Consider the following 24,050-nt stretch of genomic DNA (forward strand, 5'->3'; position numbering starts at 1 on the left):
AAGGTACACTATATTACTTTATTGTTTAAAATTGACAAAATGTATATAGGTGGTGGTGGCGGCGCAATGGATAAGACACATGCCTTTGGTGTGAGAGACCCGGGTTCGAATCCACTGTGAGACACCAATGTGTCCCTGAGCAAGACACTTAACCCCTAGTTGCTCCAGAGGCGTGCGACCTCTGACATATATAGCAATTGTAAGTCGCTTTGGATAAAAGCATCAGCTAAATGAATAAATGTAAATGTAAAACGTAATTAAGTCAATCCTTCTTACAATACGTAATTTTAGTCTTAACGCAATGGTTTTCGTGGGCAATTGCATTGGCTACATTTGTCACTCGCCTGTGTGTGTATTTTCATATCCATAAATAGAGAAAAGTTTCTCCATGGTGTGAAAGTGGCATAGGTTAGTTGTCACACTAGCGAGAAAGGTTGACATAGAGCACGGCACGCTAAATCTGGATCCTCTGGGGAATCACCCGTTTATGTATTTTTTAAACACTGAACAGAGGAGAGTCTGCTGGCAAAAAGAGAATGCAACAGACCTTGTAAAAAAATGAGAATCATCATTAGCTTGGCTTTTCGGAGATGGCGAGAACTGGATTTGAAATGTTGTAAAAGCAGATATATCGGAATTGGCATTTATATTACTGGTAAAGTACCAGGTGAGTGAAGTATTTTATTAAACTGATAAGTTGCCATATGTAGCTCTCTAACAGAGTTCATTGTAAAGCATTATCTATTGTAAAGGGTTATTTCATTATGGGTTGTTGTAGCGCTTTACTAGAATTTATTTTCAAGGAAATACTGTCTTTTAATGGGTAAAGCTACTGTAACGACTTCAGCTAGTCAGCTTGAGATCCTTTCCATCTAAACTGGTTATATCTTTTAAGCCTATAGTAGTGAATGTTTATTGAGTAGTAGGATAATCTCTCTCTTTTTTTTTGTTATGAGAAAGAACCATATTAATCTGCGCAGAGCCGAAGCACAACCAAAACAATGTTCTTCCGCAAAATGCATGCAGTTTTTGTTTTTGTTTAGAGGGCCAAAAGTTACAGTGTACCTCTAAATAATACAGCTCTATTAAAGTCCAGACGTAGTCAATAAGTGTATCCTTAAAACTCATCTTTGATCACCAAAATGAAATATTTAAATATTTTCTTTCCTGTGTAAATAATTTATTCTAAAATAATGTCTTGAAATAGCTTGAATGTAACTTGAATGTACACCCTTGCTTCATTTAGTACACAGATCCATGAATATGCATGTTAGGCCCCGCCTCTATTCACTCACACCAGCTCAGAAAACCTGATCCACTCGGTCAACTCTACTTTGGTTCTGTTATGAGGATGCGAGGAGATGAACCCAAATGCAGACAGTGTATGATGAACAAGATTTATTGGTACAAAAACAGGAAAACAAAACCCACGAGGGGGCAAAACATAAGGATGGCTGAAGCGAAACAGTCGTTCCGAAGCTTTGCGAGATCCCGAAGCGCAGATGTTTCGAAACACTGATCCGAAGCGTGATTCGAAACACCCATGTCACGTGACTATGACCAAACGAAGCCTCGAAGTGTTTCACTAAGTGTTTCATCAGGTGTGGTCCGCCGAATCAGCGTTTGATTGACACGGTCGGGAACAGACCACACAATCGCACATCTGTATAAAAGTGAAATAAACGCATTTTGACCTCGTGGGTTTTTGTGAGAGGAGTTTGACTTTGAGATAGTGGACTTTTGGTGATATAGTGACATAGTGCGATTTGATTAGTTATAGGCAATTTAGACTTACATTTAAATTTACACAACACATTGACTGATAGGCTAGAGACAGACAGAGTATACATATAGTGACACATTAATAGATACATAGATATAAATATATATAGACAGCTAGATTAATAGATAGATAGCCTACATATATAGATAGATTACAGATACATATATAAATACATATATTATAGATCGATACATATATAGATAGATTATAGATACATATATAAATACATATATTATAGATCGATACATCTATAGATACATAGATTATAGATACATATCTAGATACATAGATCGATTCATATATAGATAGATAGATTTGGATAGATAGATAAAATGGAGGCTCCCCAGAAGAGATGCCGTACATCAGTGGTGTGGGAGCATTTCCATTTAGAAACCCCAAATAAAGTGAGATGTGTGTATTGTGATCGGCAGCTGGCCTACTGCAACAATACATCATCCATGATGCGCCATTTGAGGAGAATTTGAAATTTGCGTATTTGCCCAGAACTCATGATCCACTAACTTACTGGAAAGAGAGAGCAGTAATCTTTCCTCATTTGTATGTCCTTGCAAAAAATATCTTTGTACGTCAGCAACAAGTGTCCCTTGTGAGAGGATTTTTTCAAAGGCTGGAGAAATTATCTGTAAAAAAAGAAGTAGGCTAAGTCCTTCCACAGCAGATAAATTAATATTTTTGAATAAAAATCTCTAAAAAAGTGAGACATTGTGGCTTGATTTCTTTTATTAATATTCATTTTTCATGACCAAAATAACATTATGCACAGTGAGGAGCCTATAGGTTACAAGCTTCACATATTAGAACATTATAATAATAAAAAACAACACATTTTTTTTAATGGCTCGTCAAGGTTGTTTCAGATCAACACCTGCAAGTGACCACTAGGTGTCACCGTTGGGACGGGTGTCGGATTGATTCGAAGCCTCGAAACAATATGGCCCATTTGGTTCAACTGTTTCATTGGTTCACGAGGCCTCGATTTTGCCATCACTAGCAAAACATGGACAGGGAAAGGGATCTTAGGCAGACAAGACTAAACTATGACTAGACAAATAAACAAACTATACTTCTAATAAATACTCTCACAATGACAAGACTTTCCACAAGAAACAGGTATGATTAACACTCAGATAGGAATCACAATGAACCGACACAGGACAGCAAACACAAGGGGATTAAATAGGGAGAAACTAATGAAGACAGCAGGTGACACAGGTAAAGCAATAATGACAAAACGAGGATAACAAGGGGGCGGGGCAAGAGAACGAGACAACAAGCACATGGCCCAAACAAAAGGCCATGTGCTTGCACACAAAACACAGGTCTGTCATGATCCTGCCTCAAGACTAAAGAAAATCAAGGACAGGAGGGCAGAATCATGACAGGTAAATGCTACACGATGGAAAGACTGGTTTAACTCAGTCATATATGTTTGAACCAGAAACTGATTCAGAAGAAGAAGAGGTAGAGTGAATTATATAGGCTTGTCTATAAGTTGATGTATAAGAGTGGTAATGCCTTTTATGTGTCGCTTTCATTGATATGATTAGCCTTGGACTTGACTATGTTATCAAACAGCTAATAATGTCTTGCTAATGTTACACAAACCATGTTCACCACCTCAGAGTCAGACAGCGTCCTTCTAAAAAGCAGCATCCTTAGAAATGCTTTGAACAACTTTGAATGTCAGTGGAGAAAGGCATATAGTAGTTCATCATAACATAGCAAGTGAAAGCCTGTGCACAGTGCTGAAAACCTCTCTTCCTACTTCTGAATAAGGCATCAAGATTGATTTTGAGAAAGAGTAGCATTGAATAAATTGTAGTTATGTTCATACCATGATTAACTCTTCACTTCAGCATTGTCTGACTGGCTTGACGTGATTAGTATCGGTGTCATGTCCCTGTGAAAGTTTGCAGAGGATGAGAAAGTTGAGACAGTTATGAAACCTTGCTCAGGGCCGGCCTCCTCAGCGGGGGTTATAATTAGGTTGTCTTAGAGTTCCACCAGATTGTCCAAGTGGAAAAACGATGAAATTGAGAGAATCGTTGGCCATCGATACCCAATTATGAGACTGGGATACCAGTACTTTTAAATTCTTTCACAGCATGACAGTCCTAGCGATCTGATGTTTTGATCCTCGGAACGCTGCTTGCACATGTACAATCAACCGAGAGGAACACATTAACAGTCTACTAGATATGTCAAGGCAATAAAAGAAATGTAATGAACTTAATGCTTCCCATAAAACCACATTAAACCCACTGCAAAAATTCCATTTGAAGGTCTCTTGACTATCTGCTGCTGTTTTTATTTATTTATTTATTTATTTATTTTAACCTACATAGATTCCGGTTGTGTGTGATGGACTTCGAAAATGAATGTCGTCTCTCCGTGGTCTTATCAGGCCCTTGAAATAGTTTTTAATTTTATATTTGTAATATTTTCAAATATTTATACATTTCTTTTAATTATATCTCGCTCTCATGTATTTGGAAAATTTTACATTTTTACCATATCTTAATTACTTAAAAAAAAAAGTATATATATATATATATATATATATATATAAATATATATGCACACACACATAAGTAATAGGCTACATATACATTTATGGCCCATTCAGGCACATTTTTTTATCGGATTTTAACATCTAAATCAAGCAAATCAGCAATTTATACATTATTTGAACTTATATTTCATGATTTGTTTTTGTTTAGCTTTATTTTTGTAAAAATTTTTTCACCTCATCCATTTTTGATAGTTTCCTTTGCTTCAGAGAAACTCCATGTCCTTCATAACTTCATGTATGAATATCAAATCAGATATCCTTCTTCAATATTGAATATCAAATGATATCTTTTGACTTTCTGACTGATGTGCTTCCTCCTGCTTAGCTGACATGTTCATACATTCCATGATTTTAATTCTTATCATGATTTGTGAGAACATACTTTTTTAGGTTGCCATTACTCATGTCAAAACTGGTTGTTAAATACGTTAAGATATGATCGTGTACTGTTAAGGACCACTTCAAATTAGACATTTCTTTTGAATTGGATATTTCTTGATGGCCTAAATTTTAATGAACAGCACCCCTCTCATGTTTGGGGTTTGATATGAAATGGTGCATTGGCGTCCTTGATCTCCTGCAGTCATCCTCGAGGTGTTCTCTAATATGGCTGAGAGTGACATGCCTCGACAGTTAGCATTTGCACATCAATAAGGCAATGCAGAGCTTTGACCCAATTACAGGGCTGGAGATCAGTGAGGCTGGAGCTCCGGTGGGCTCGGCTGGGGAGCCTCACGCTCAGCTTGGCAGGGTCACGGGGAGCCGGGTCACTCCATCGGCTCTCGGCTCTCAGTCTCAGGGTCAGCCGGTGGTCAGGAGATGAGAGAAAGCGCTGCCTTTAGCCTTTGAGTGCTGTCATCTTTTCCTCTTATCTTCCTCTCTTCATCTGCCTCTTTCTCACAGACACACGCACACGTCTCATCTGCTGCTGACTATTGGGTCTCTCGTCTTTTTACACTCACGCACGCACACACACCAGGGGTGTTTTCTCTGAAGAGGTAAAAGCCAAAAATGTGGAAGTAAATTTTATATTAAATACATATTATATATTTTAAAAAAGTTTTTATTTATAATAAATATGTTAAATACTATATTCTATAATTAAAGTGGACCTATTATGCCTTTTTACATTTTCAACTTAATGTTGCTGTTTGAGCATTAAAAAGGTCTGCAAAGTTACAAAGCACGGAGTCACTTCAAAAGGAGTTATTCTCTATATCACTAAGCACTGTTTCTGAACTCCCGCAAATGCCAAAACGCCTAGATTGTAGTCTTGAGTTTTCCTCTGGGAATGTACACGTCACAATATTCCTCAATATTCCTTAAATAATTCCTGCCCAAGGCATACGCAAAACAAAAAAAGGGGGTGGGGATGAGGCCTGGTTGAGTCGCATTAGTAGCGTGTTGAAACTCACGGTTATGGTAAGGGGCGTGACATTTCCGAAATGCGCTCAAAGCGGTTGACTAATCCCAACACACTGGTCCAGCCGACCAATCAGGGCACATTGTGCTTTTCGGACGGAGGGGCTTCATAGAGACCGGAACTAAACAGAGTGTTACTGACAGACTGGGAAGAGAGGTGCTGCAACAATGTAAAATGTGTTTTTTCAACATGCAAGCATAGAAACCTATTCTAGTAAAGTCCACAAACAAAATCAAGAGTTTGTAAAAGGGCATAATATGGCCTCTTTAATTATGAATTTTTGTTTTGTTTTAATAAATTCAGAAGTCCACAAAATGCCACTGACACACAACACACACATTACACTTGTCAAACACTGAGAAGTGACCTGTCAGTCAGCCCATTCCCACAATCCTTCACCTCGGAGAGGAGTGGAGGAAGACTTCTCTCGGTTCCATGCCTTGTTAGATCTATCATCCCTTTAATTAATAGTGTTTTTACGGCAGCGTCTGAACTGTGTCATTTCCATTATTGGAAAACCCAACGCGATTAATGAATAATTTTCATTTTTGATCCATTATATCATGCCAGTTGATCTCTTTTCCGCGCGGCTGAATGATAGCGTCGTTTTCTGCCCCTCGATCAAATTTAATTTGGCCCTCTATTATATTACAGTGTTGCGACTGAAGTGTCAATTTTTGTCAGGCAATTAGAAGCTCTAACCTGTGAAGCTAAGTTTGATAGGCATTGTAATTGGATTGTTTCAGCAATAGCTTGAAATGCTTATAGCTCTTTTTTTCCCTCTCATTTCCACCCTTTTTCCACTCCTTCCTGGCTTCTGATAGCAACTCTATATGTGTAACTTCAGAACAAACAAAAGATGGTGGTCTAAAGGGGGAAGCTAAGAGTGCTTGCCTGGCAGAAACTCCCCCTCTTTGCTGCTTTCCCGATTTGCATGGATTTGCAGTACGTCTTTTTCTGCTTCTGTGGTAGATGTTTGTCTATTCATCTTGACCCTGCAAGAAAAGCATAGTGCTACATTTAAAGCTATTTCTGGGCCTTTGTGGGCCGTGACATGAATCTGGAGATTTCTGTAGGAAAGAAAAAGTAGTAGCTACGCACAAAAAAAGTAGCTAACTACCCTTAAGTTACTTAAGAGACATAAAAATTAATTTATAGAAATAAAATAAAACTAACAATCCAATGATTTAATAATCATTAAATCATGGCCACATTTATGCTAAACTGAATACAACAATATAAAACACACCATTTTACATAACTGAGTCAAAAATATTGTACATATTATAGGGAGTCAAATATATATATTTTTAATCTGAACTGTCTGACTGAACTGATTCCAGTACTACAGGAGAGAGAGTTATTCAGGACGAACCAATTTGCTAAAATAAATCAGACTTTTTCAGTGCTACTATTTAAGACAAACAGATTCCCTAGGATACATTGGACTTCCCAGTGCTACATAGGAGAGGGAATGATTTAACACAAACTGACTCAACGAATCTGACTTTCTAGCGCAACATAGACCTATTTATGATAGACCTTTATGACTGTTGCTTGTCAGACTGTACGAACGTTATCCCCACTGTAAGCCATGTCACACTGTAGGATCTCAGTTGTTATTAATGAGTTTAATCCGTAACACTTTCGGTGACTCTGAGCTGCATGTGGGATAAAAATGGTGGCTAGAAGACAAAAACAATCTCTAGTGTTAATTTTGATCATGGCTTTACTTAAAAAAGAAAACTCGAAAAAAACAAAACAAAGAAACTCGTGTTCGTGGAGCAAGTGTTTTTTTGTCGTCTCACTAATTCCTTTATCAGGTTCTGCACTCCTATTGGTTTTTGATTTGATGGTTGTTGTAGGAAAAGCCACACTGCATGACTCTGCCTCAAAACTTTTGACACTGCCAGAACTTTGTCAGAAGTAAAATTTGATCGCAGTGGTCATTAATCAGCTGACGGCCAACATGTCAAACTAGCGATCAAAGACTTCCGATTTTGGCCTAGGATCAGAGGAATCTTTTAGTATTCACAAAATTAGTCTCAGACGGCTAAATCGTGGCCAAAATCAAACAATGCGAACCCGACTTTAGTCAGGGTAGCGTCATATTTAATTTTAGACAGGTACAAAAACGAGGCTGTGAGGGATAGAATACAGTGCGTTTATTGGATTGTATAAGATTTCCAAACCAGCAGCTAATAGAAAAGGATAGCACCGGCTCTATACAAGACTTATAGAACAATTCCATCAATGTCTTGTCTATATTAAATTATCTTAATTTTCTAAGACAATATAGGCACTGCTGTCCCTTTTTACACAAAGCCTCTGTGTTCACATCAAAACGCAATCCTTTATCAATAATTGTCCCCAGATATTTATAACTTTCCACAAATTCCATTGCTCTTAAAGGACAAGTTCGGTATTTTACACTTAAAGCCCTGTTTTCAGATCGTTTCTGATGAAATAGAACGGTTAAGATTGAAATTTGGACACATGCTGCTGGCCCGAGAATTTTCGGTTTCTGTGGTAGCAGAAGTTTGTGTTTGTGTTCTAAAGTCAATAGTCATGTCTTTTGTCTTAGATACATTAAGCTGCAAATCATCAGCTACATCATCACACCATTTTACAAAGTTATCAACCACTGGACCATGGTACATTTCATTGTTTTCTAGAGGACTCACAATAACTATGTCGTCTGCAAATTAAAAAAATGCCTATTGTTATATTTACTTGTTATAAAATATACAATAAGGGAGACAAAACAAAACCCTGAGGAGAACCTGTAGATGTTATCAGGGGGGCTGAAAGACTACCATTTACTCTCACTCTCTGGGCCAGATTTACTAACGCTTTTGCGCCCACTTCAGGCGTATTTGTTTCGCAAAGTGCGCATAAAACCAATGGCGAGGTATGTACGAACGGGACGCACCGAGATGAAAGCGCAGACTGCCTGTCGCGGGAACTGAAAATGGCAAAATGCGCTTTTCGTGTCATGCATATGCATTCATGGGATGGCCAAGGGGAAAGTGGGAGTGTCACATAAAGAGATGGGAGGGGAAGCGTAAACTGCGCCTAATTATGTATTCCGCGTTATGTACAGAAAAAGCTGGTGAAAGCGCGCCTCTATTTTGCGCTGAAAATTCTCTGCCTCTAAGTGGGTTTCCTGGCCTGTGCCCTGTTAAATGCAACTTTTTCTTTGGTACGGCGTTTGAGGTCCTGCCACCTCTTTTTTACCTCTTCCACCTGTCTGCGGGTCGAGGATATTGCATTGATTTTTTTGTGTGATTTCGGTCCAGATGACATTCTTTTGTGTGGGTGTGGAATTCCGGCCTTGTATGATGTTTAAATTTGCTGTTACCTCATGAACAAGCAGATCAACCTCGTTATTGCTAAATTTTTGTTTTCGCTGTTTTGCCTGACTTGGTGGCTGATCCATGATGTAAAGAGAAGAGGAGGCCCATTCAATTGCGCGTTTAAATACACGCAATTTACGGTATAGTGGGTGGGGACAGGCGCTGATTACCTGATGAACTGATGAACTGCAGGTTTGGTACATAACATGCACACTGCGGTTTCACATCAAGCGTTTTCTGCGTATTGGCCATGGAGCTATTAACGCTGCGTTCGCAAATGTACGTACATCTGGCCCTCTAAGTTCTTTCGGTGAAAAAATCTAAGACCCAACACACTAAGTTAAGATCAAGACCAAAATTTGTAATTAACTTATCTGCTAAAATATGGGGTTGTAGGGAATTAAAAGCAGATGAGAAATCAATAAATAAGAGCTTAATGTGTGTTTTACTACCCTCAAAGTGCTGCAATACCATATTTAGGAGAGTTGTGTTGCATCTTCGACACCTCGCTTTGTTCTGTAAGCAAACTGAAGAGGGTCTAACAGATTCTTAGTTTTAGATAACAATTCCTCTTTTACTAGTTTCTCAAAGCACTTCATTAAAAGGGATGTTAATGCTATTGGCCTAAGGTCATTTAATGTTACAACATTTGTAGTTTTCGGCACAGGCACCACAGTGGCTTTCTTTCAAAGTTTAGGGACTCTCTGGAGGGCAAATGATCTTTGAAAGATATTACAAAACACTGGGGCCAATTGCTCTGCACAGACCTTAATTAAACGCCCTCCAATGTTATTTGGACCAGGGCCTTTTCTCATATTACAACCCTTAAAAACTTTAATTACAGACGATTCATCTAAAAAGTTATAAGCACAACCATAACTCATTTTAGATTTCAAAGACTCTATCACAGGACCAAATTCAGGTGCATCAAATCGTAAATAAAACCTATTTAAGTCCTCTGCCAGTTGACTACTAGAGTCATACCCAGGTAAATGAACTTTCTTGATCTCACACCCTTTGAGCGTCATCCCCTTCAAAACAGACCCTAAATTGTTCATACTCAACTCTTTCTCAAGGTGTATTTGGTCATTTGACTTTGCTTTCCTCACTTCTATTTTTATTTCCTTCTGCAGTTCAAGTTTTTTGGCCAAATTACCCTCATGAAATTCTCTACATCTTTCGTTCATATGTGCTTTGAGGGAATTGGTGAACCATGGCTTATTGTTTGGATATATTTGATCTTACAGGGGATATCTTCAGCATATCTTCACAAAAGGAACTATAACTATTAATGACATCTGTAAGTTTATCTATACTCGAGCAAGAGTCAAAAAAGACATCCCAGTCTGTACACTCCAGACATCCCTGTAAAGATGCAGTAGACTCCTCAGACCACACAGTGATGTTCTTAGTCTGTGGTTGTACAATTTTTAAAACAGTTTTATATACAGGGACGGTCCGCCGACCCCACTGGAGACTGAACAACAGACTTATATGCGCCTTTAATTGATCCTTAACAAAGGTCAAGAATCATATTATGACGTGTGGGGGAAGACACATATTGATATAAATTCCGCAAACACTGCCTCATGGAACATTTGTTAAAATCACCCAGGATCAAATTTGGAGCATCTGGAGAAATAGATTGCAGTCTATGCACAACACTCCCAAGGGTCTCTGCTGCATTTGCTTCATTTGCCCTCGGGTGTACATAGACCACTGTGACAAAAAGTTTAGGGAATTCATGGGGCATGTACTGTGGCCTGAGTGATACAGAGACCAGTTCAAGGTCTTTAGTGCACACACTCACTCTCACAGTAACAGATCTGCACTTCACTGTGGCTATCCAAAAACAATTTATTTCCATGCCTTTAGTAGCCTATGTTTATAAGTGCATAATGTGCTCACACATGTCAGACGTGCATTATTAGTTAGAGCTAAACTGAGGTGCAGAGTCATATTAGATGAGCTCAAGATATGCACAGTGTTTTTGATGAGAGCTGTTAAAAACCTTCACCTGTGTCGAGTGTTCTGCCCTTTATGGCAAAAAGCTGGGCCCTTTTCAGTCAGAGAGTAAATTAGGCCTCTCATAACGGCCTGTTTTTTGTCTCCTTTTCTTCCTCAGCATGACAAGAACTGTGACACTGGGTGTATTGGCCAAATTAATGAGCACTTCCTATAGGGTTCAGGAACACATTAAAACACTCTTGAAATGAGTCGCCGTCAGATTTTAGCCACACTTCTGTTCTGTATAAACATGTGCCTACCAGAGAGACTTGAGAAACACTGTCAAGTGTTTTTTTGTGGACTCGGCTATAACGGAGACACTCCCTCAGTGGAGCATTCGAATCAGAATGACAAATGCTTTATGATTTGCCCTTTCAGCTGGAAATGCAGGTGTCTTTGTTAGAAATGCATGGCGGTCAGAAAAGCTGCTCCCTACATGTAATTACCAAAAGATTTTTGGCAAACACGCCAAATGATTTTTCCCCCTGCTTTCCCCAGTAAACACTTTCCCCTTCCTTCACAGTAGGAGAAGTAAAATTATACATTTGGTAGAATGAATCTGAGATGTGTTTTGTTTTCATAATACTCCTAAGTTTTAGCTAAGTGATGTCACTTTGCGTAGTCGACTTTGTTACTGTTAGTTAATATATAGCTTTTTCTTTTCCCCAGTAGCACTGCAGGCTTTACTGTAGTTGATATGTCTCTATAGACATCATTATTATTTATGCTTTGGCTCATAGAGACATTTGCCTATCAGACAGGCCTGGATTAACATGTGGCTTTTTAGCACCTGGAGCAGCGATGCTCTTCAAGGAGGAGCAGGCATTTGAAGGTGCTCAAAGAGCATCAGGAGAGGGGGTGGAAGCCGGTATGCTTGTTTGCGCTAGATCTCCCCAAACCACCACCCCCTCCCACTTGCTCTCGGAACACCGGTCCCGTCGCTCCTGGCAACACCCCGGGTGACATGGGCACTGCCGATGCCTCCTGGGAGAGACCGTGTCACCTCTCAGGGCTTTTGTTTCATGATCAACCAGGGTTGGATAATAACGCATGCATGTTGAAAGTGAAAAGAAGAGAATTAAAACAAAATGTGGAGAGGCAGTTGTTCACTAAAAAAAAATTATACAAATAATGAGGTCAAAGGTCATTATTAAGTGTTTTGTAGGATATCACGCTTTTCTTGTATAATTTCTGCTTCTTCGCTTTAAGCAGTAATTTGCAAAGAAAAAAACATGCATTCATTTATTTAATGTGATTTTATGTAAGTAATGCTTCATTTGGAAAAATGTGGCGAGACAGTTGTTCACTAAAAAAATATCAAATAAAATAAAAATAATAAAGAGGATAAAGGTCATTATCAATTTTAATACAAACGGTAGGAAATCATGGTTTTCTTGTATAATTTCTGCAAATATATTGCCTGTTTTATTAAATTATTATCATGTTTTCACTTTAACCAGTAATTTGCAAAAGAAAAAAAATGCATTCATATATAAGTGATTATTTATTTGGCAAAAGTTGTTCACAAAAAAAAAAAGAAGAGATTAAAGGTCATTATCAAATGTGTAAATCATGCTTTTGTTGTATAATTGTGTTAATTTATATTATGGTTTTGTTGCATAGTTTTATTCTATTATTATTATGTTTCTTCTTTTAAAGGTTAAAGGTCATTATCAAATGTTTAAATACACATCATTTATTTCCTGTAGAATTTGCATTTTCTTTTATAATCATGTTTCTTTACTTTAACTCAGTAATATGCAAACAAAAAAATATTCTTTAATTTACTTCGTGATTTTATGTAAGTGATGCTTTAATTGGCAAACTGTATGTTATTTACACCACACACACACACACACACACACACACACACACACACACACACACACACACACACACACACACACACACACACACACACACACACACACACACACAATATATATATATATCTACCTGGTATCAGTCAGACAGGAAATGCTTGCCTTTCTGTGTGCACCTTTTTTGTGCCAGTGGAGGGCAGAATTACATTTCTGAAATTCAATCCGGCAAAGTTGATTAAAATGCAATGAGAACAGCTCTCCTGCTAATGTTGTTGATATCGAGTATAGTTCCTCCACTTTTCCTAAAGGATACACAGCCGTAACAGGCAATAATTCCAGTCGCTCAGATTAAAATACACACTAAGGGCATGCTGATGAGACTGAAGACTCTAACCGTTCGCCGTGTCGTACGTACGGTTTTAAAAAAGGAGTATTTGTCTCTTTAAGTACACATTTAACTGTATAAGTCAATGATAACTCGCTCAACGCAACTTTGTGTCTTAATTATTAACGATAACGTGAGAGGGAAGATCCTGGTGCCGACATCTCTGACCCCAGAGCATCTCTTTCTCGTGCCGCTCGATGATTTGTTTTTATTTCAGCATTTATCATATACTGACAGATAAACTCCAGACCCAGATCAGTTTGAATCAAAGCGAGTTGGAGACTTCTACAGAGCCGTAAATGTCTTTAATGATCCCCAGGCAGCGGAGCAGAGAGGCAGAGTCTGTTTGAGTGGCGTTAAAGGGAGAGATCTGGGCCTCCCCTCAGCGTCTAACCTACTGGCACTTAAGAGGAATGTTGCATTATGCCGCCCTGCATTTGCCACTTGGATCAACCAAATTATCTGACAGGAAAGAGGGAAGGTTCAAAATTGAAATTTCAGCTCCATTTATTTAAACACGGCAAACCACTTTGTGTATATTCAACTTGCGCCGGTGACATCACTGTAACGCTGGCCCGGCCGGGTGTTTGATGGGCGCCTTGAAAACAAACCGCGGCTGAGATCTGGTTGCATGATAATAAATAGAATATGCCAATCAAATTAGGGGTGTGTGTCAGTTTGGACTGTGTGGAGAGCCAGGTACCAGTGGTTCAAACTGAGCGTATCAATAGCTCATTTTAAAGGTCGCTGGCCTCATTTGTGTATATTTGGTACTGTATGAGTTTTGAATCTTAATAAGGACAGCATTTTTTTCTGGTGTTTGTTCGGTAAACGTTATGAACACTGGGAAAACATACTGTATGTTTATGCTAATATAGTCAGGTTGCAGTGATGGGCCCATGGTAGTCAGATTTAATCAGTCCATAAAATGTGAGTCAAAACTAGAATATTTTTTGGTTATAAACTGTAACCAGGCATTCAAAAAGGTATACTTTGTTTAACTTTGGCCAAAGGTCAATTTCATTTAGAATTTTGTTTATAATTTTTGGCAATAGGGTTAAAAAAAAAAACTGTTTTTTTACTGACCATTTGTTGTAGAAGACAAAGTGACTTATTTTTAAGTTTTAATCACTATTTTGTACCCTATTTGTCGGAAGTACCGTGTGGTTTGTGATTGGTCTACAACTTTTACCTTAAAAAACAAAACAGAAAAAAAACCTTGAACATCATTATTAAAAATGAGCCATTGTTATCTTTATTTAATATGTTAAATCTCTGCTATTATAAGTCTTAAATGAATAAAAAGTGAAATAGTAGGATATCGACGCTTGAGAAAATATTCAATTAGCCCCTCTGTATTATATATTCTCGCATACAATTGCACTGAGGCTTGTTAAATTGAGATTAATTTAAAATTCACACTTACAGTGTGATCACAGATCAGAGTCTTGTTTTAATTTTCTTACTCTTGGTTACTTCACTGGAGACTTAACAGAGCCAGAGGAGCTCGAATTTTCTCAGCATTCTAAATAGACTCATGCCGACTGACTGAACAGCATTTCCTCTCCCCAGCCCCGTAAAACAGAAGAAAAAAATCTGTTCAGGCCTCCATCATATCATATTATCAAGCTGCACAAAAGTTTACAGTTCACGGTAGGGTGATGCATTTGATAGACTCGCTTTTTTTTCTGTGGCCATATGAGTTTTAGTTTTCGTATCATTATTTTGTATGGACATTTTGCGTCTCATATCTTTTTTTTTCCCTCCCCTTGTTTATCCTTGTTCATACATGATCGCTGCTCTTTTGCTTGCACGAAAATATTTCAGAGACAGTGCAATCAGTCTTACTTTGGCAGACATTTCTGAATGGAACTGCATTGATGCTGTTGGTAAATTTGATCTTTGAATTGCTCCTTCACAGAAGCAACCAAACATGGCACACTTTTATGACATCAGCAGAAGTATGTTAATCTTTCTTTGTGAATTATAACAAGTCGTTTCTTCATTCTGCAAAAGAAGGTGTCTGGCGCGTCAGAGTGATGCATGGTTTACTCATGTAAATGTGATCTTACTCGCTGTGGCACGATGACTGATCTCCAGTGCATTCCAGAAAAACAACGGCAGCTCGTTAGAAATGCGTTAAGCACACAGATGTAGCCTTTTGCCAAAGGAGACAGGTAGGACCTGAGCAGAGCAGAAAAATGAAACTCAAATAAAATGTACAGATGAGACGTTTCTGAGTGCAAAGGATCTGGCCAAGTGTATGAATTCCCATGTGTGCTCTGTGTCATTTTATCCCCAAAAATAAAAATTGTCATCATATACTCACCGTCATTCACCAGTGAATCCAATCCAACTTTCTTTCGTCTTTGGAAAACCAAAACCTGCTTTTCTTTGGCATACAATGAAAGTACAAAAGACATAAAGCACCATAATCTAACTTGTCATGTCATGAAAAAGCCATAAATGCAAGACATTATTCTCAATTTTGACATAGCATATTTAAATATGCAAAATGTGATTTTTTTAGATTTTTGGAGCTCAACAGCTTCAGTTCCCATTCACTTTCATTGTATAAGAGCAGCTTGGATGTTCTGCTAAACATCTTTTGTTTTCCATAAAAGACATGATGGTGAGTAAATTATGATAAATGATCTATTTCTTACATTTGATATGCACATTTCGAATGCCTCTAAATTATCAACACAATCAAAACTCTTCTACTTCTCTGATCTTCTACATTCCTTCTGACCTCTGATTGTTCTTCTTTTTTTTTTTTTTTGTAAAAGGCCTTTTAGTATCATTCTAAAAACATTGACTTTTTCTTCTCAAGTATGAGCTCCATATTTTCCTATTGCATACCATATGAGCCATAAAAGCATGATGTATCAAATATACTCAACAAAAAAGACACATGCAGAATTTTTTTTTTATAGATTTTTTTGCTTCATGTTCAATAAACTGTTCCTTTAAAAAAAAAGAAGAATATTTTTTCTGACGTATTGTTTCTTATGTCAAGCTTTGCAGCTTTAAAGGTAGGGTAGGCAATTTTCGGAGAGGCTAGCAATAGCGAGCTAGCTTTGAAAGCGCGAGATCCCTCCCTTCCTTCAGAGCGCCTCCAAAGCCACACCTCCTCCAAAACACATGAATGCCCACAGCAGAGAGCAAACAAAAGCGTCACGAGAGACTGTGTTAAATTACCTCATGTCTCAAAGCACATAACATTACAATAATAATGAACATAAACAACTTAAAAAGAACTGACCTGTATCACCTGACTACTGCAGATTCATTTCGGCATTGATAGCAAAACGCATAAATTTGAGTCACGAACCGCCCGAGTATAACATTACAGGTTTCTATCTCTTACAAATTACGGTAGTTATGGCGTTAACGCAGCATAAGCTCAATGTTTTGGTTCAGGAGGAACTGTAAAAGGTGGCTGCTATTTTGGTTGTGAATCGATGCTCGGTGACTGACGTCTGTCTAACTCTGCATAGCATGAAACATGCTGATGATGTGTGAGGTATGGAAATACATACATTGACAGGCAGGTAGGGCATCGTATCAATGATTGGACGCCTACATCTGCAGGCGAGATATATACATATAAATACATTTAGACCACATAACTTAGTGATTGTTATCAGGATGTGAAGAGACTTTCAACCACCATAACAAAAAATGTTTCTGGAACAAATCACCTACCCAACGTTTAAGCTAAAGAACCAATGTACATGCATCTCATCGTCTCCATTCAAATCTGCGGCGTTTCCATAATCAGTTTCATCAGTGACTTTTCGATCTTCTCCAGGCTTTAAAGTTCACACAGAAGCCAGTGATAATTGGCAGGGTTATTGCTAGAGCAAGTAACTCAGACTCACAAAGCAAAGTTTTCCACTCCACTCCAAGAAGCACATATTCTGCGGGGAAGTGCACTTTCCCAAGCGACACCTTGTGCTATTATAGATGGCTTTGGCACTTTAGAGCGCTTGATATACAGTGGCATCCTACAATCCATGGCATGTTTTAGTGGAGAGGGGAAAGGGATGGAAGTGGGGGTGAGGTTGGTCCCAAGAGAGGCACCACTTCCCCTTGTTTATGGGGCATCCTAATTGGGACAGTGTTGTCAGACAGTCTGATGTGACTTCTAAGGCACTGTTTCCCTGAGAAGGGTGCGTTTGCGTGTTTGCTTATGTGCACACATGGTGTTGAAACTCTGCTGCCTGCCCTGTGGCTTCCTCTGCTGTTTCCTGCGTGAGCGGCCCAGGCTGCCTGAGCTGGCTCCCCCTCCGAACGCATCTCCGACGCCGCATGAACGTGGAGGTGCGCCCACCTGTGCTCAGCCCGGCACAAACCCACAGGTTCGGAGCGCTGGATGGCAGGAACTTCCCGCTGCCACCCCGCCTCTCTTCTTACTCCGCTGCTTCCAGCTGAGGAAGAGTGGGCGAGAACACCGCCAAACTTTACCTGCTACACCACATTCGTATTTATAGCTTGTTTTGTGTGTGTGAGAGTGTTCTTTGCATACCTGCTTACCGAATGACAGCGATTTTATCTTGTTCTCGTACCTGGCAGTGACACAGATACTGTACACACAACATCCCGGCAACATTCAGAGAAGCAAAAGTACTTGAACATTCATAAATAGGTCATCTGTGCTTTTTTTTAATTTATTTTTTTAAGATGATTTGGATGAAAGTGTGAATTTTTAAAAAAAAGTAAGGGGGTTAATATTGATATTTCACAACAGAAATTTGAAACCCGTTAAAATTTCTACTAAAAATATTTTTTTTATGAATAACTTGTGCTTTTATTGTAAATATTGTTTTTAGTGGGGAGTAGGGCTGTTATTTTTATGTGTTAATGATGATAAAACATTTAATTTCTTTAACACTTTTCAAAGTTCAACAAGGAGAGGAGCTTGCACACATAGAACATTTCTTATACAAATTATAATACAAAGACTACCATCCTACCATCGAAGAAATTTTGCCACCTTCATGTTTTTTTGCAAGTTTTCTGGCAACTAAAGCCAACGCACCCCACCAAACCACACTTGCCAAAAGCATGCACAAAATGAGTAGCATCGTTCAAACAGGATGTATATTTGCAATCAATTACAGATGACGAAACAGTGTTTTTTTCACAGTGGACAACCAAGACTTAAAACACTGTGCTAAAGCCGTGAGATGCTGAAAAAACACAATGACCAATATAGTGCAGAAAGAATACAAGTCAGTCAGTCTATGCAAAATTAAATCAATAATAATAAAAAAAACTTCTAAAGCCACTTTTTATAATGTCTGCTCAATGATTTATTTGTCTGCCACAACAATTTATCTTTAAATGATCTTCATTTGAAGGCTTTTGCCTCCAAATATTGATACATGCAATTAATTGTGATTAATTACATTAATTAATTGTCATATCATGTAATTAATTACATTAAAAGTTTTAATCAACTGACAGCCCTTGTAAGGCAACATGTTTAGTTTTGAAGATAACTTTGAGAACTTGGCGCAAATCAGAAAGACAAAACAAAAACAAAAACAAAGGCAGAAATAAACTGCATTTGGCAGTTGGAAATCAAACAGCTGTGAGAATAGACTGTGTGTGAGAGAAAAATAGGGGTCCACTCTGGGGGTGAAAATGCGCCAGTTAACATCCTGTAAACAAGGCCAACAAAGGCGAGATTTGAATAATAGTGCAGAACTGTACATGGAGGTTACCAATTATTTTTGCATAAGCAGTTTGAGATATCTCTCTCGCCCTCCCTCTCTCCCTCTGTGTTTAGCATTAAACATCTCTTTCTCCATTCTCTGCTCCTCAAACAGAAATCTTTGAGCACGGCGTAAAGCTTTGTTTTCTGCGATTTGATGGCATTGCAATCCCAGTTGCTTTAAATAATTCATCACGTGTGGATTTGCTTTAAAATAAATTAGATTTTCTTTGAGAACTGACTCTAGAATACTTCTCATCTAAATAAAGTGCTATGATAATTGTGACTTTGAAAGTTATTTTTTTGCAAAGATCATTTGAATGTAGTAAATATAAATGTATCAATATTGTGTAACCACTGTATTTTTTTTTAAACATTATAATCACTGTTAATGTGCACATGGAAAAATGGGGTATAAAAAACACATACACAATTTAAAAATGACCTGTTTATTTCACACGTTTTATGAAAAAGAAAAAACATTTCATAATGAACAAAGCACATTATTGACTTGAAATTAGCAGTATGCATTTAATGACAACAATTTCTGTATTTCTGTTTTTTAAGATGCTATCACCTGACTTCTGAATTAAGTTTACAAAACCAACACACTAATAACAGTTAATTGAACTGACTGAGCAAAATTGAATTCAGATTTATCATATAAAATAGATTTTCACTGTATTATTGCTGCACTATTGCATGAAAATCTGTTAACTGAAATCTTGCTGGGTCAAGTCAGTGCAAGGAAAATTCTTGTATATCAGAAATACTTGACAGGAAGTGCTCTCTGATTCTGAGAACCGTGTTCATGCGTTTATACGCCGCCTCTCCGTACGGCACACATCACGTCGAAACTCGTCTTAAGTTGTACACCTCCAGTCTCTAGAGTCATAGTTCACTACCAAAACTCTCCTCTTCATTTTGGTGACTCTATTAAGCTAAATTTTGCAAGGCATGCATCCTTTATTCATAGTGGTCTAAGAAACCACAAGGGTTTTACACTCATGCATAGTTAACTGTTAATGCGAAATGCTTGTATCAAGCAGCACCGATCATTGTCTTACAAAAACCCCAACGAATCATGCGATCAAACCCCAGGCTACCGTGTGTCAAAAACCTTCTATTTAAGCACCGGAACCCAAATAAACCAGCAGTTTATTTCTCTCTCACAGGTCGGACGGGGGGAAAAGAAGTCTCACTTCTATAGAAAAAAAGCACCAGGAAAGCTTTTTTTTCTCTCTCTCCTCGGTTCATATAATGACCAACAGCTGTTACACCTGCCACAGTGAAAAAAAATTTAATTAATATACATCATAAACATTGATTTGGTTCATAAGCATAATTTTTAATTAACATCTCAATGGAAAAGAATAAAGATTTTTAAAGCCAAATATATAATTTCCGCACTGTGTTACTAAAATGTTTTCATTTATGAAATAGTTTCATCACTGTATTATAATTGTTATGCTTTTTGGTTGGGGATTCATTATAAAACAAATAATTTTTAAAAACTGTTCGAGAAATATATGAATTATTTATAGGCAAGCCAGATTCCTAATACAACCGTTTCTTGAATTTTGATACTGATCATAGATCATTTGCTGAACACCCATGGCGAATAAAAATAAATAAATTAGGCCTACTTATTTTCCAAACAATATGCTCACTGCAACATGTTTTCCAAGTAAAGGCTACCAAGAAGTGAACTAAAGTGTGAAGAGCATTATTTTGAAAGAGTAATAAGAGAGAAGTGTTTTGTGCTCGCTTTATTTTTATCTTGCTCGGGAGCTGCGAGAGGAAATGACAGATTGAAGGATTCGGTGGGCGTCTGGTTTTCGCTCGAGTGTCCTGTGTGTAGTTAACACATGCCCACCGTCGCTCCTCACAGAACACCAAATGCCAAACGATTCACTGCTCAAAAATGTCCAATAACAACCTGCAAGAAATGGGTCCAAATACACTCATTTCTATTTCCTAATTATACACTACTTTTATGTTCTCATTTTACTTGCTTCAATTGACTTTCTGCAAGACCATTAAAAATATAATATACACAATTATATATTTACTGTATATTTGGTTAATGTATATTAATCTATATTATGGAATTTGGTTGGTGTTTGTTTGTTAATTAGTACTTGGCGTGTGTGTATGTATATATATATACACACACACACACACATACACACATATGTCAGTTTCACTTTTGAAAAATGGCCAGGTCACATCGACAAGTACTAGTAAACAAACAAACACCAAACTGTTCCGCAACAACCCCCAAAACCACCCTGGGGGGGAAAAGAACCAGGGAGGGATGATTGGGAAAATCCTTCAGTAACAATGGACAATTAAAATTGTATTCCTGAGTTGAGAAATTAAATTTAATGAATGTAGAGTTCTGCAACAACAGATGGTCTTCTTATACAAAATACAAAGATAGATTCCTTGTTTGAAGACCGCCTGATCAAATGCCAGTGGTTATCAATTAGGAGCAGAGTGATGGTTAGTGAGCGGGAACATAAAAACACTGTCTCCCCCTCCACACACACCCTCTCTACCTTTACACACACACACACACACACACACACACACACACACACACACACACACACACACACACACACACACACACACACACAACACACACACACACACACACACACACACACACACACACACACACACACATACACACACACACACACACACACACACACATACACACACACACACACACACACACACACACACACACACACACACACACACACACAGTCTTCAAATCATATAGTTTAAGCACTATCTTGCCTGTGAGAATAAATGTAAAATCGTCCTACTCGCAATTGCTTTATATGCTTTATAGCAAGGTTTTTATTATACAACTTATACAACAGACGCTGATCTCCACCTCACCTGGGTCACAAAGTCGCAGAGAAAACAAATTAAATGCGCTGCATACTTTTCATATGAAAATTCAAACACCTATATATATATAAGCTTGTGCCAGATAAACATGATTTTCTAAATTATGTATAGTTAATTTAGTTTCACAAATCCATCAGGTGAGGTGAATCGTTTATCAAACAAAAAAGAAAGAAAAAAAAATTAAGTGATTGAATATGTAAATGAATAAATGAGAGAATGACTGCAGAAGGAAATGACCACAGTCATCTTCATATTTGCAATATGATTCTCAGGCTCCATAAATAGTAATGGAGTGTGGTAATATATACTACAGCCCAACTGGAGAGAGCAATTAAGAGGCTGCTCAGATTTAGTGGAAATGAAGCTACTTGCAAAAGCCAGGGAGGTAATTGTGAGACAGCCTTGATTGTTTTGTAAAAAGATGCTTTCCCTTTAACTTTTTAAACACTCCGGCATCTAGAGAGACTCTGTTTTAATGGAAATAAGTGAGTCTGGAAAAAAAAAAGGTCTAAGTTTTTCTCATTTATTTACTTCCCTAAATGCATTCTTAATCATATAAAAATTAAGGAAATAAGAATAATTAAAAAATGGAAAATTTTAGCACTTTCGGGAACGGCGAGGTCCTCGCGTCATTCTGCTTCAAAGAAAAAAGATAAATGATGATGCCATTAAAAAGTGAACTAATTAAGGAAGGCTTCTTTTAAGAACTCATTAACTGCAACCTCATTTACATAATGATGCATATTAATTAAGTTTTAATGAATCTGAATTTCCACCAAGCCGCTTTTCTTTGGCTGTGGAACAAATTGAACAAATTATTTAAAAGTGTTCTTGAGTCTACTTTTCACACCAAAGGGGAGAGAATGCAATCATTTGTAGAAAATCATATTTTTTTAGGCAGGCCCATCTGTTATTTTTTTTATTTTTTTTTATGTAATCATTTACCCTTTTTTTTCTAAACCTGGGAGATTTGTTGCATTTCCACACGAATCATGAGGTTTGTGATCAAGAGTAAAAACCCAAGAAAATAAATCTTAAGAAATAATAATGATCATTTATAGCGCATGTCCACACAGTCAACAAGTATCACCAGAGAGTGGCTTTATTTTTCTCCTACACAAAAGGTGTACAGGACCTACTTAATAAACAGGAACTTGTGCATATTATACATTTTATTTAACTAAAACTATCTAATAAAAAAATATAATATCAAAAAGCTGAAGACATCATAATTGGTTACCTTAAAGACCTCTATAGGACTTTTGTTGCTATCTGTTGCTGCAGAGGTGAAACTGGAACAAGAGAATGCATGTTTAACAGCACCAGCTGCCGCGATTTCAGGTGTTATTGTGGTGTGTGTGAGTGACTTAACACATGTGCTGCACAAACATCAGTATCATCTCCTTCCTTTCTGCATGCAAAGCTCTCTCTCTTTCTCTCTTCCTCTCTCTCTCTTTAACACTTAACGCTGCAACGCTACTAACATAAATCTGGGAATAAGCACAGCCCGTGGGACTGACAGTGCACAAAGTTTGGCGTTTTAGCCTTTTTTTTGGGGGGGGGGGGGAGGGAGTGGAGGTGAGAAAGGAAGAAAGAGAGAGAGAGAGAGAGAGAGAGAGAGAGAGAGAAAGAAAGAAAGAAAAAAGCTGATGAAAGCCATTGCATGATGCTTAATGCCAAACTCACTTGCGCCAAATGGAGCGACGGTGCCTCTCTCTCCCCTCCGTCTCCCAGATGCTGAGCTCCGGATGTGTCTCTGAGGTTAACCTGACACAAGCGACAGCTCCCCTCCCCGTCTGCCCGCCTCGCGCAGCCCCCTCTCGCTCCTTCATCCGTTTCTGGCGCTTTAAAGGAATCACCTTTCTGTGGCGGTAGGATGCCGGGGGTTCTTCTGACAGTGAGCACCTTCCTCAGGGGAGGTCAGGAGTCAGGGATTCAGATGAGGCAAGCTGGCGATGCAGTGTAACTGAAAATGGAAAGCAGATGTTAGTTAATTAGGGAAAATGTGACTGACAAGACTTGAGCGGCAA

General features: G+C 38.1%; 1 protein-coding gene across 1 annotated transcript in view; it reads right to left on the bottom strand.

Annotated features, from left to right (window-relative positions):
* LOC309478975 (ribonuclease inhibitor) overlaps nt 1-24,050 on the bottom strand; it is a gene marked incomplete at its 5' end in the record, with an annotated part of 133,335 nt that overhangs the window by 108,821 nt on the left and 464 nt on the right. Inside the window, one exon of the mRNA XM_082142820.1 lies at nt 23,707-23,942. Coding sequence (XP_081998946.1) covers nt 23,707-23,942 — 236 coding nt within the window. The remainder of the gene's footprint in view (nt 1-23,706; nt 23,943-24,050) is intronic.

The sequence above is a fragment of the Leuciscus leuciscus genome (genome assembly GCF_965113295.1).
Source record: "Leuciscus leuciscus genome assembly, chromosome: 17".
NCBI classification, from domain to species: Eukaryota; Metazoa; Chordata; class Actinopteri; order Cypriniformes; family Leuciscidae; genus Leuciscus; species Leuciscus leuciscus.